We start from the raw sequence: 13,239 nt of genomic DNA on the forward strand, positions 1-13,239 counted from the left end.
TTTGTTTAGCTTCCCTAACCAACTGAACATCATAGCCTCTTTTAATAAACATATCTTCTGCTTCTGTTCTGTCTCTGTCAAAGCTCATATCAAGGCTACATAGCCTATGAATTCGTAAGAATTCATTATAAGGCAGTACCTTGACCAAATATTTGGGGTGACAACTACTCCCATATAAGTATACATTTCTGTGTTCAAGTTTCCTATGGAGACTAGTTGTAAATCCATCTAAGCTAATATCCAGAAAATTCACTTGTGGTCCAAGCTGTATACCATCAAAGCTTAAGCACATAGTATTAGATTGTAAGTCATCGACAAACCCCAGGGCTTCTGTCTGGCTTCCTTGACATAAAAAAATAAGATCATCAATAAATCTAAAATAACTTTTGATCTAAAAAAATCATGTCTATAAAGAAAATCATCTTCAAGTTTAGCCATGACTAAATTAGCATACATGGGGGGCAAAAGCCACCCCCATAGCAGTGCCCTGTAATTGCTGAAAAATGTCTCCATTAAACATAAAAAAAAATATTTTTCAAACAAAACATAACTAAATCAATCAAAAAATGAGACATGGGAGAGTCCCCCAGGAAATGGAATAAGGCCTGAATCCCTATTTCATGCTTAATGTTAGTATAAAGATTTTTGATATCCAGGCAGAGCCAAAACATGTTCATATTCCAAACTTTCCCTTTTATTTTGTTCACAAAATCCTGGCTATCCCTAATGTAAGAGGCTGTACTCATTACATATTTCTTAAGATGTTCATGTAGCAGCACACTTAGTTTTTCAAAAAGTACCTCTGTGCAGACACTATAGGTCGACCACTAAGGTTAGTTAGACCTTTGTGTGCCTTAGGTAAATGGTAAAAAACTGCCATAGAGCAGTTTTCCATGCCAAACTTCTTTTCCACATCCTTAGAGGTAAAATACCCCAACCTAAGACCTTTGTCTAACAATAGTTGGTACTCCTTAATAGCTTCAAAGTAATCAGAAACATCACATTTTCTATAAATTTCCACATTGTTCAAATGTTTATAACACATCTCTAAATATTGTGTAAAATGCATGATTATTATCATATGGTTTAAACACCCATCTTCTGTCATTATCAAATTCCATTAGGGCTAGCCATTGCTGCTTAGTTAAGTTAAAGCATATATTAGACTTATTTTCTATGCAAGACCAATACATTTGTTCAACCTCAAAATTAAGTGTAGCAAAATATCCTTTCAAAGTGTTGTTTAGAAAAGGTGGAATAAAAGAGCTTATTTCCTGCCTTTCTTGTTAAGTGGTATAGACTATTTGTAGGCTTCTGAGACCCCAAGCCCTTCTGTGTTTGAGGGAAGCCTTCTAGCTTGTTTTTTTTTTTCTTATAACTAGCCAGTTTTCTAGTTTCAGCACTCAAATCTGTTTCTTTGATCTCAGCACTTGTTCAGAAAAAAAAAAAAATTCATCTGCTTTTACTGTACTTGTGTTTCTACCTACTTCTTTTTACTTTTGCATCATCTTAAAATACTCAATTGTATTTATTACTGCTTGGTGTAACTCATTCTAAGCCTTTTGGTTTAAACACTTGGGCTTCGGACCAGTTAGTTGTTTTGCACTGAGAGGGTTTGTGGTCTGCACTGTTGTGGCAGAACAGGTAGCTTACATCCTTCTAGGTTGAGAACTGCTGATTGAGGGCTCAGTGTCTGTTATTCTAAAAGTGTATTAATTCTGGTTTAAGCACTTGGGCTTTCAAGCCAGTTATTTTACATTAAGAGGGTTCGTGGTCTGCACTCTTGTGGGAGGAGAGGCTGGACTCTGCCCTTCTGAGCTGGGAATTTCTGGTTAAAGGCTTATAGTGCATGCATATCTGAACTGTTTCTTACTGAAGTTGGTGCCTTGTTTGCTGTGGCATAGACTGGATTCGGGCCTGCTGGATCTAGCTTTGTTTGTGTAACTTGAGCACTAATCCACACATTCTCTAAAGTATTCAGTGGTATTTATTACTGCTTGGTTGTAACTTGATTAAAGTGTAGCTATCATTCAAGTCTTTTGGATTAAGCACTTGGGCTTCAGACCAGTTGTTTTACATTAGGAAGGTTTGTGGCAAGCACTGTGGTGGCAGGACAGGTAGCTTTCATCCTTCTAAGTTGGGAACTGCTGATTGAGAGCCCAGTGTCCAAGTGTATTAGTTCTGGTTTAGGCACTTGGGCTTCAGGCCAGTTATTTTACATTAAGAAGGTTCATGGTCTGCACTCTTGTGGGAGAAGAGGCTGGACTCTGCCCTTCTGAGCTGGGAATTTCTGGTTAAAGGTTTATAGTGCCTGAATATTTGAACTGTATCTTACTGAAATTGGTGCGCCTTGTTTGCTCTAGCATAGACTAGATCCAGGCCTGCTGAATCTAGCTTTGTTTATATGCTTGTTGTTTGCTTGCTTGTTATTTCCCTGGAAGCTAATTCCACCTAATACGCAACTTCTCAGCGGTTCTGTGGATCACTAGTGATATCTGCATTGCTTACTGTACTTATTTCCTTGTTTCACTTGAAAGAAAGTTACTGTCTGTCATTGTTGCATTTAGTTACTTGTAACACATTGCATTCAAGTTACCTGGCACTTGCTCACTAAAGCAATTATATAAGTCAGCACTAAAAATTAAAAGCACTACACCCTCACTCGCCACTGGCCCTTGTTTTCAATTAAGGATTTCCCAATATTATTCTAGCATGTCCAAAGGTCAGTTGTCAATCTCCTCTCCGGTCCAGCTGGTGAATCTGGGAATCTTGAGGCAATGTTATAACTGCCTCATGTACACAGACAACCCTCTCCTCCTCCCACATAACACAAATACTTGAGAGATGCAGCTATTTAGCCAAACTGGAGGCTGAGCTCTCTCAACTCAGGACTGGCAAGACCAGACAGGAGGAGAAGGCAACTACACACACCACAAAACCAGCCTCACATAATGCTACCACTCCACTGAATCAAACACATAAACACACAAAGACATACTCGGAGGCTCTGAGTAAAAATTTACCTAAACAGCAGAGGCCTCCAAAGCAGACACCCAAACAACTGCTACCTCAAGACACCCCACAAGCAACACATAAACCACAAAAGCAGTGTGCAAAGCAGTCACAGCCCTTAAGGCCAAATACAACACCAAACATACTTGTCATAGGTGACTCCATAGTCAGACACACTGACGTCCCACTCACCAGGCTGAACAAGGAGAGGGTCACAGTAAGCTGCCTATCGGGCTAGAATCCGCCACATAACACAAGCACTCGGGTCACTCCATGGCAAGTACAAATATGACACAGTCATTGTCCATGCTGGTGTGAACGACCTGAGACGTACCTCCCTGGACTACATGAAAAGAGACATAGAGGAGCTCTCTGATTATGTAGCCCAGGCAGGTATGACCCTAACCCTGAGCAGTATCCTTCCTTCACCAAGAATGATGCCACAATATAGAGACAAGATGATCAGCTTTAACAATTGGCTTAATGTCTGGTGTCATTCAAAGGGGATCCAGTGTCTGTCTGCCTGGGATGACATGCTTGACAAGCCACGCTGCTTCAAGGGACGGCTTGCACCTGTCACCCTGGGATTCCAGATATTGGCTAAGGCTCTTGCCACCCCATAGTGCCTTTTTAGGCAAGGCTCAAATTCTAAACCTACCACCCTAGAAAACAAAAATGGGAAGAAACTGAGGGTAATGCTGCTCAATGCCAGAAGTCTAAATCTCAAAATGCATGCACTCGAGGCCCTTCTCAGTATGGAGAACATCGATGTCTGTGCTGTAACTGAAACCTGGTTCAAGGCTCCTGAGAGCACCCGGCACTATTAGGTTTTACCTCATATCATGCGTTCCGGCCCCAAAGCCGGACCACACCACAAAAGGAGGGGTGTATCCATATTCATAAAGGATACCCCACCTCCAGGTTGGTGGCAATGCAAGCTCGGAAACCATCCAGGTGCAACTAACCATAGGCAAAACTGCTCTACAAATTGTAGCATGCTACAGGCCACCCTCTCAAACTCAGGAACCCCACACAGCCTTCCTGAAGACACTGGAGGGTATAAATGTATCTCCAAACACCATCATATTGGGTGACTTCAACTACCGAATATAGACTGGGAACATTACTCAAGCCCTAACTTTCTAGCCCAACGGTTCCTGGAGTTCATAAATTCAAATGCCATGGAACAACTAGTCACTGTTCCCACGAGAGGAGAAAATATACTAGATCTCATTGTCACAAACATGGGGACAAAATGCTCCACACCGGAAGTATATCCCTCATTGGTGAGATCTGATCATAAACTAATCTCACTGGAAATCCACATCCCGCCCCCCCCCCCAACAAAAAAACCATAGTGAAGAACTTCTCTAAAGCAAACTTCACACTACTCAAGACTGGTGTGGTATCCTTCAAGGCCCCTGAGCCAGTGGAAACCACAACCCAAGCTGTGGAAGCCCTTACAAATGCCTTCTATGAACACCTCCAGGACTGCATGGATCAGGCAATCCCAAATAAAACCAAGACTCTTTCCACAAAGGGCAAACGTCCAGTCTGGTGGACCCCAGCCATTAACAAACTTTACAATAAGAGGAGAAAGCTATTACATGATAGAACAAAATCCATAAAAGGGAAGTCACCCCTGATCATTATTAGTAAAAAAATACGAGCACTCATAAAATCAACTAAGGCCAATTTTGAGAGAAAAATTGCCATGGATTCAAAGGACAATCATAAGGCCTTTTTCAGCTATGTTAGGAACCTGGGTGGAAACTCCCAGATATGCTCAGAATTAGTCCAAAATGATACAAAAATCACTGAACCCACAGACATTGCCAACATACTGGTAGACAGGTTCAGTGCAAACTTCACCCCCCTCTCCCTCCCTAAAGGAGAGATAACTATCCCAGCCGAGTGTAGCCTCCTGGACATCTCAAATGCGCAGGTGAAAGCTGCTCTCTCTAAAGCTAAAAACACAGCATCAATGGGACCGGATGGTGTCCCCGGCTGTGTGCTACATGAGCTAAATGAGGAATTAAACCCGCACATAAGGCAGCTGTTTAATCTCAGCCTTACCACAGGATACGTGCCCAAGGAGTGGCGTACGGCAACTGTGGTCCCACTCCACAAAGCGGCGCCTCACGGACCCTGGTAATTACCGCCCCATAAGCTTAACAAGTCTAGTCTGCAAAGCTATGGAGAGGATCATAATGGAGCTCATAAACAAAGATATAGGGGACTTGCAGACATTGGACCCGACCCAGTTTGGCTTTGTCAAGGGAAGAGCATGCCTTTTGAACTTGGTCGACTTCTTCGAAACAGTCACCAAGGCCATTGATGACGGAAAGGCAGTCCATACAGCCTACCTTGACCTTGCAAAGGCTTTCGACACAATACCCCACTCGGGTATTGTAGAAAAACTTACCAGCTTAAATGTAAACCCATATGTCACAAGATGGGTTGCAAACTGGCTTAAGGACAGAACCCACAGGGTTAGAGTTGCTGGCGCTATGTCAGACTCCAAGCCGGTCACAAGTGGTGTCCCACAGGGCTCGGTCCTTGGCCCCCTATTGTTTGGCATCTACTTCTCAGAAGTACAGGCCAACATGGGAGGACTTTGGCTGACAGACTTTGCAGACGACCGCAAACTGGGCGCCATAGTGGAAAGTGCATCGGACACGGATATCCTTCAGAAGGGACTCACGGAAACAGATAGCTGGTGCCAGAGCCATAGCCTGAAGTTAAACGCCAAAAAATGTATAGTCATACCCTTCGGGAAAAACAAGGTAACCCCAAGCTACCATATAGGTGGCAATCCACTAAGCACAGAAGAGGTTATCAGGGACCTGGGGACCCAGGTTGACAGTGGCCTTTCTTTTGACACTCACGTTGCTAAAGTGGTTAGAAAGACCTTCTACATTGCCCACTTGATCATGAAGGGATTCACATCCAGATCTAGTGAGGTCATTGTTCCCCTGTACTCTTCACTTATCAGACCAATGATCGAGTACAATGCCCCATTCGGGATGTATCTCACCCAACATCTGCAGCAATTGGAGAGACCCCAAAAGTTCCTCACCAAAAGGATAAAGGGACTCCAAAATCTGTCATATGCTGCCAGATTGAAGAAACTCCAGCTCTATTCAGTCGCATACCGTCTGCTCAGAGGTGACATGTGCCTGACATACAAGGCCATGTCCAACCCGGAATTAATGGACATGCTCCACCTCAAAAAATCCAAATCCACCAAAACCACTAGAGCAAGCGACTTAAACCTTAGCACGGATATAAATAGGACGTGCTGGAGGGATAGATTTATCACTCAGAGACTCCCTATGCTGTGGAATAAAATCCCGGTCCATGTGAGGCAGAGCACCTTGCTGACTCTGTTCAAGAGAAATCTAGACCTGTGGATGGGAGATCGTAGGTTTACCCGGGGAATCATCTCTGTGTCACTGCTGGACAGAGGCACAACAAACTAATGGGCACAGTATTTTTTCATATAAGGGGTGGCGTAAGCCACAAAAATTTGGGCTAGGCTTATAAATGCCTTAGGGCAGATAGCCTAGTATAAACCTATGAACCTATGAACCTATAATCATTAGTGTTCAGTTGGCAATAAGCATTAAAGTCATTCTCAAACAAATCTTCCTGAGAAAGAGGCGATCTCTGCCTAACATACAAAGCTATGTCAAACCCAGAGCTGTTGGACATTCTCCACTTAAAGAAATCCAATCCCTCCGAGCTACACGCTCTAGAGACCTAAACCTTGTCACCACAATAAACAGAACATGCTGGAGGGATAGATTCCTGTCCCGGAGACTGTCCATACTCTGGAATAAACTAACTATCTATATCAAACAAAGCTCCTCATTAGCACTCTTTCAAGAAAAATTTTGATGGTTGGATGGGAAATAGGAAATTCACCCCAGGGATCACCTCTGTGGCTCTGCTCGACAGGGGCACAGGAAAATAATTTTCTTGGGTGGCAAGCCAGGGTTTCTTTTTGGCTAGGCTTGTATAGGCCATATGGCCGATAGCCTAGTACCTACCTATGAATAGGGTTACCACCTGTCCCACTTTGCGAGGGACAGTCTCTATTTGGGCAGTTGTGTCCTGACAAAAAATATTAAAAATGGCAAATGTCCTGAGATTGTAGGACATAATTATGTCCCATATTTTATGTAATAGCTCCATAAAATAGTTATTTCTGTATCTAAAATACTTAAATGTTACAAGAAACAGAATAAGCAACTAAACTGCTGTAAGAATAAGCTTTTATTTAGGCAGAAAAGTAAAGTTCTATCCTTTGTACTTACCGTGGGTATGTGTCGGCCTGTAAAATCTGATGTGTGCCCCAAAAATGTCCCACTTTGGCCATTTGAAAAGGTGGCAACCCTACCTATGAACCTATATATCTACACAGAGGGAGTACTGCATTTTAGATCAGCTACATATTGCATATGGTGACATGTAACTATGAATAGTCTGTTTAATGGTTTTTATATTTATTTTGATTAGCACACACTTACACCTTTAACTGTCTGCATTACGTAACAATGTGTACTGTTTATTTGGGGGTGGGGGAGCAAAGCTGCATTTCTGTTCTGGCAAAAAGATTGCTTTTGGTACTCACAAATCTCACACATTTTACATTATCCACTGTACAAATATTTGCAGAATGCCTAGATTTTTTGCCCTATATTTTTGGTCCATTTCTCATAAAATTGTCATTTTTCTGGCAAATCATAGAGAGTTAAAGTCAGAAAATAATGACAGACATTTGAATTTCAGACTTCATACCCTTCAGAAAATTTATGCTAATGCAAAACCTGTTGTTCTAGCAATTTTCAAAGTTTATAAAAACAATATTTAAAAAGTGTCCATATTTGTGTGCCTTTGTCCACCTATTATTGATGGCTTTTTCCAGATCTCTTGCTCTAAGAGGTTGAGAGGTATGCATGTAGACTCCTTTCCATTGCTGTGTTCCAAAAGTTTTGGAATACAGGCGGAACACCAGCACGCAGTCTACACGGTTCCTTTCCAGCTTGTTGAATTGCTCCACCATGTTTTCTGGGTTAATTAGCATGGTCTTCAGCTGCTTATGCAATTGATTAGCATGCCATGGTGTTTCACTTGTTTCCACAGGGGTGGGCACCTCTACACTGTACTTACTGAATTCAAATTTCCAGCGGCCATGTGTGCATTGCACCACAACATGAACACAGTGAAAAAACACAGTGTAGGCTTTATTGAATCTTGGGTATTGTCTTTGTAGAAATCAAATCTCAGCACAGGAAATGTTCAGTATATTATTGCATACTTTACTCTCTGTATCTTTATAACTGATTAATATCTTTTTCCTTATATTTACTGTGCACTCTCTACTGATATCTTTCATGGTGCGCCAAGTGTCTTTGTTAGGAAATGAATTTTGAGATTAGTTTAGCAATATACTAAGCTCTCCAGTTTGAGATGGAATGTTAAGTTGAAATACCACAGCTTGAGGTCATAAAAATGTTGACATTCTAGAGAAAAACTACAAGATTTGTTCAGGAAAGTTACAATATTTTTTTCTAAGTACATTTACTCACATTGCATTGTATTTATTTCTCTATATATGTGAGCATGTTCTGTTAGTACTGATATTGCTTTAAAGCTGTATTATGTTGTTCTCCATACGGTATAAAATATATGTAACTCTTCTTCCTTAATTTTGTGTTGTAGCTTATTGTTGGAGACTTTAGCCTTAGTCGTGAAGAATCCAAGTCTCAGATGGCACTTTGGGCCATTTTGGCCGCACCACTCTTCATGTCAAATGACCTGCGGACAATCTCAAAGCAGGCCAAGGAGATCCTTCAGAATGAAATGCTTATCAAAATCAACCAAGACCCTCTTGGAATCCAGGGCAGAAGAATACTAAAAGTATGGCCTAAGGATTGTTTGTTTTTTCTATCTATGGTATTTATTTATGATTTTGGTAAATCAGGTGATTTTCAAAAGCAGTTCTGTCACTATTAAATGGACTGTCTAGTAAGCTTTATTTGAAAAAAAGAAACATTTGGGAAACTACAAAGCAACAGCAAACACCAAGTTAACTATTTGTAACTGTTAGCATTTTTGTACATGAGTCAAATATACGTAGAGCAAATAAGTATGTCAAATCAAACTTTAAGTATGGAGCAGAAGAATCTTTAAGCCTTAAATCAAATGTCACCAGCCGCAGTACGGTGATGATTAACCACAATTTATTACTTATTAACAAAGAAAATTTAATCATATGCTTTAGGATTAGGTAACCTATCATTTTGGTATTGTAAGTAGAAGCTGTGATAAAGGCTGGGAGAATGGGTACAGACTTGATTAGCCTTGTGTTTTGATTTCATTTTTAACTTATCTCAGTTTATTTATTGAGTATAAGGTTAGGCTTAATAAAAAGCATAAAAGCATGCAAGTAATCGAAAAACATAAATGGACATAAAGTGATTGCCTCCTGATTTAAAATACAAATACTGTGGATTTTAAGCAGTAAAGTCAGTAAGACAATAAATTACTGAATAAAATTATTGTATATTGTACTAGGAGCATGAAATTGTACAGCTACTTAAGAAAACCCTGTAAAACAAATGGGTGTTTCAGATGTGACTTGGGAGTTATGAGCATTCCCTTCTAGAAAAACAGATAAGCCAAAATACCTGTTAGGGTACCAGGAGCTAGTTTATGCATGTGGAACACCATAGGTTCATAGGTTCATACTAGGCTATCTGCCCTAGGGCATTTATAAGCCTAGCCAGAATGTGTTTGGCTTTCGCCACCCATTTTAAATTTATTTTGCTATGCCCTTTTTCGAGGTTAGTATACTGTGCCTCTGTCTAACAGTGACACAGAAGTGATACCCGGGGTAAACCTACGATCTCCCATCCACTCATCAAGATTCCTCTTGAAGAGAGTCAATGAGGGACTCTGCCTAACCTGGACTGGGATTTTATTCCAGAGTGAAGGGAGCCTCTGGGTTATGAATCTGTCCCTCCAGCATGTCCTATTTATTTCAGTGCTGAGGTTCAAGTCTCTCGTGTAGCTCAATGGGATTTGGATTTTCTGAGGTGCAGCATGTCCATTAATTCCGGGTTGGACATGGCTGTATACGTCAGGCACAGATCGCCTCTGAACAGGTGGTATGCCATTGAGTAGAGCTGGAGTTTCTTTAACCGGGCAGCATATGGCATCTGTTTGAGCCCTTTGATCCTCTTGGTGAGGTACTTTTGGGGTCTTTCCAGTTGCTGCAGGTGTCTGGTAAGGTACATCCCAAAAGGGGCACTGTACTCAATTATGGGCCTGATGAGGGATGAGTAAAGAGGCACGATGACCTCCCCTGATCTAGATGTGAATCCCTTCATGATTAGGTGGGCTATATAAAATGTTTTTCTAACCACTTTGGCCACGTGGTTGTCAAATGAGAGATTGCTATCAACTTGGGTCCCCAGGTCCCTAATTACTTCTTCTGTACTTAATGGATTACCACCTATGTGGTAATTTGTGGGCACTTTGTTTTTGCCAAAGGGGATGACTATACACTTTTTGGCATTTAGCTTGAGGCCATGGCTCTGGCACCAGTTGTCTGTTTCTATGAGGCCCTTTTGGAGGATGCTTGTGTCGGCTGGAGAGTCGATTATGGCGCCCAGTTTGCAGTCATCTGCGAACTTGGTCAGCCACAGTCCTTCCGTGTTGGCCTGTACCTCCGAGAAATATATACCAAACAAGAGAGGCCCAGGACTGAGCCTTGTGGGACACCACTTGTAACTGACTTGTAACTGACCATCCACATGCAGCCCTATAAGTGAGCGCTAGACCCTTTATTTTAAACCTGTTAGCCATTGGTAGCTAGTGCAGTTATTCAGGGGCAGGTTTTATATGGTCATCATACCCCAGAGAGTAAACATGATTACATACTCTGCTATCTGGAAGCAGCACTATAAAGCCCCACTTAAAGTGCATTCCACTTATCTAAACATGAAAATAGACTACTGTATGTAGAGCAATAGAGAAAGAGATACTCTCTTGGTAAGAGAGATTTTATTGTGTGCTGTTCCTTAGATATCATAAAGAAGATTTGACTGCTGCTTTCACCTGGCATCAGTAGTGCTAGACAGTCATGAAATATAATACCCAGATTCTGCTGTCAGGGCACAAATGTCAAGGTGTTCGCCCCATTTGTGACTGCTATATTAAGAAACAATGGACAATCCCAAAGCAGTCTGTGAGAGTACTGCTTTAGTGTGTCAAGGCTTGAGCAAAAAAAAAAAATACACCAATACACCTCATGCAGCCTAGGAAAGCATTCAGCCCTGCTTGAAAGGTAAGAGGGACCCTACATACTTCTGATGGAAGTAGAGGTATCACTGAGTGTCATCAGCATAGGAATACCATAATCTCCCCTCTCTCTTTTGTCTTTGTCAGGAGATAACATGTTAACAGTGAATGGGACCTGGTATGGACTCCATAATGACAAAGGTTATATCAGATAACAGATCAGTACAAGAGCCATCGTCTTGTGTCCTACCGAAAGGTTAGAAACAACTAAATTGATGACTCTGAAAAATAGCATCTTCATGGCTCATACCATTAAAAACAGCTGACAGATCAAGGAAGACTCTTATAGAATGACATCAATATCTTTTTGTTGGAAAGGCTTCTCCTACACACTTTCTAGCAGGAGTTTGCTGTCAGAACTTGTCCGATTTGAAGGCTGCTAGAACAGGGCTCAATTTGAGCATTTTTATTGGTTAATTAGTTTAATTCCATTTGCTACATAAGCCCCAAATTTCTGCAAAGAGCAGCATCATTCACTGCCAGCAGATGTGGTTACCATTGATGGTTACAGATGCAAACTTTTCTCTTCAAATTTTCTCTTAGCACTTCCTGGTGCCCCATCTGTGAATTCTTGTAATTGTACCTCACCAACAGGGGATACACTCAGCGAAACCCCTAAATTGCCAGCACAATTCTTAGCCACTAGCCCTTCTTATTTCTGACCACTTCTCCTGTCCTCTACTTACCTGGTCCTTCCTTTCCTCTCCCGGTTCTGACCACATCAAACTTACCTAGCATTATGGACAGACAGTTTCCCACAGTTTCTCCAGCCAACCTGGTCGACATGGTCAGTCTGAGGCAATGTAGTGGTTACCTCATGTACATTGACAACCTGCTTCTTCTAGATCACACAAATTCTATATGTGAGAGATGCACCTATATTAAGAACCTAGAATCCAGGCTCTCTTGCCCACCTCTCAGTTCATCTGACACAAAGCAGGATGTCAGCATGGGCACCACACCTTCTGCACCAACCAAACCAACAACACACAAACCTACATATATGAAGAGAGGCATGACCGAGCTGTCTGATTTTGTGTCTTAGGCAGGTATGTCCCTATCCTTAAGCACCATTTTACCTTCATCTAGGATGATGCCACAATACAAACAAAAAATGATTGACTTCATTAATTGGCTAAGTTGCTGGTGTCATTCTAAGGGGATCCAGTATCTGACTGTCTGGGATGATGTGGTCATCATACTTTTCCAGAAATGGTCTTCATCTGTCACCACTGGGATTTTGGTTACTGGCTAAGGCTCTTGCCACCCCTATATTGCCTTTTTCGACAATGCCAAAAGAACAAAATTCCCAATGTAATAACATCCTCTGAAAACAACCTCAAGTTTATGCTGCTAAATGCTAGGAGTCTAAACCTGAAACTGCATTCGCTGGAAGGAACCCTTACCTTGGAAGATGCTGACATTTATGCAGTCACTGTGACCTCGTTTAAGGCTGCGGACAGCACCCCAACTTTACCAAGGTATACTTCCTTCCAGACGTTCAGACCGCAAACTGAAGGTGTGAGAACAAAAGGAGGTGATGCATCATTATTCATTAAAGATAAATACACCTTTAGACTGGTTATACAACACAATTCCCTGGAATTACTTCAAGTGCAAATGACTGTTGATAAGACCCATCTGCAAGTCATTGCCAGCTATAGGACCCCCTCCATGAATCAGGACACCCACTCATCCTACTTGGATCTACTTGAATCAATCAAGATAAAATGAAACACCTTGGTCTTGGGAACTTTAACTACCCATGCATTGACTGATAGGTAAATTCTATGTCTTCTAATGCACTTGCCCAAAGGTTCCTGGATTTCGTTAACTCCAATGCCCCAGATCAATTGG

The 13,239-nt window shown here is 41.6% G+C and overlaps 1 protein-coding gene across 1 annotated transcript in view; it reads left to right on the top strand.

Moving 5' to 3' along the window:
* Positions 1-13,239, top strand: part of NAGA (alpha-N-acetylgalactosaminidase) — a 535,526-nt gene that overhangs the window by 326,499 nt on the left and 195,788 nt on the right. The window contains exon 7 of the mRNA XM_044075331.1: positions 8,740-8,937. Coding sequence (XP_043931266.1) covers positions 8,740-8,937 — 198 coding nt within the window. The remainder of the gene's footprint in view (positions 1-8,739; positions 8,938-13,239) is intronic.

The sequence above is a fragment of the Protopterus annectens genome, chromosome 1.part1, assembly GCF_019279795.1.
Source record: "Protopterus annectens isolate FY-2018-M chromosome 1.part1, PAN1.0, whole genome shotgun sequence".
Lineage (NCBI taxonomy): Eukaryota > Metazoa > Chordata > Ceratodontiformes > Protopteridae > Protopterus > Protopterus annectens.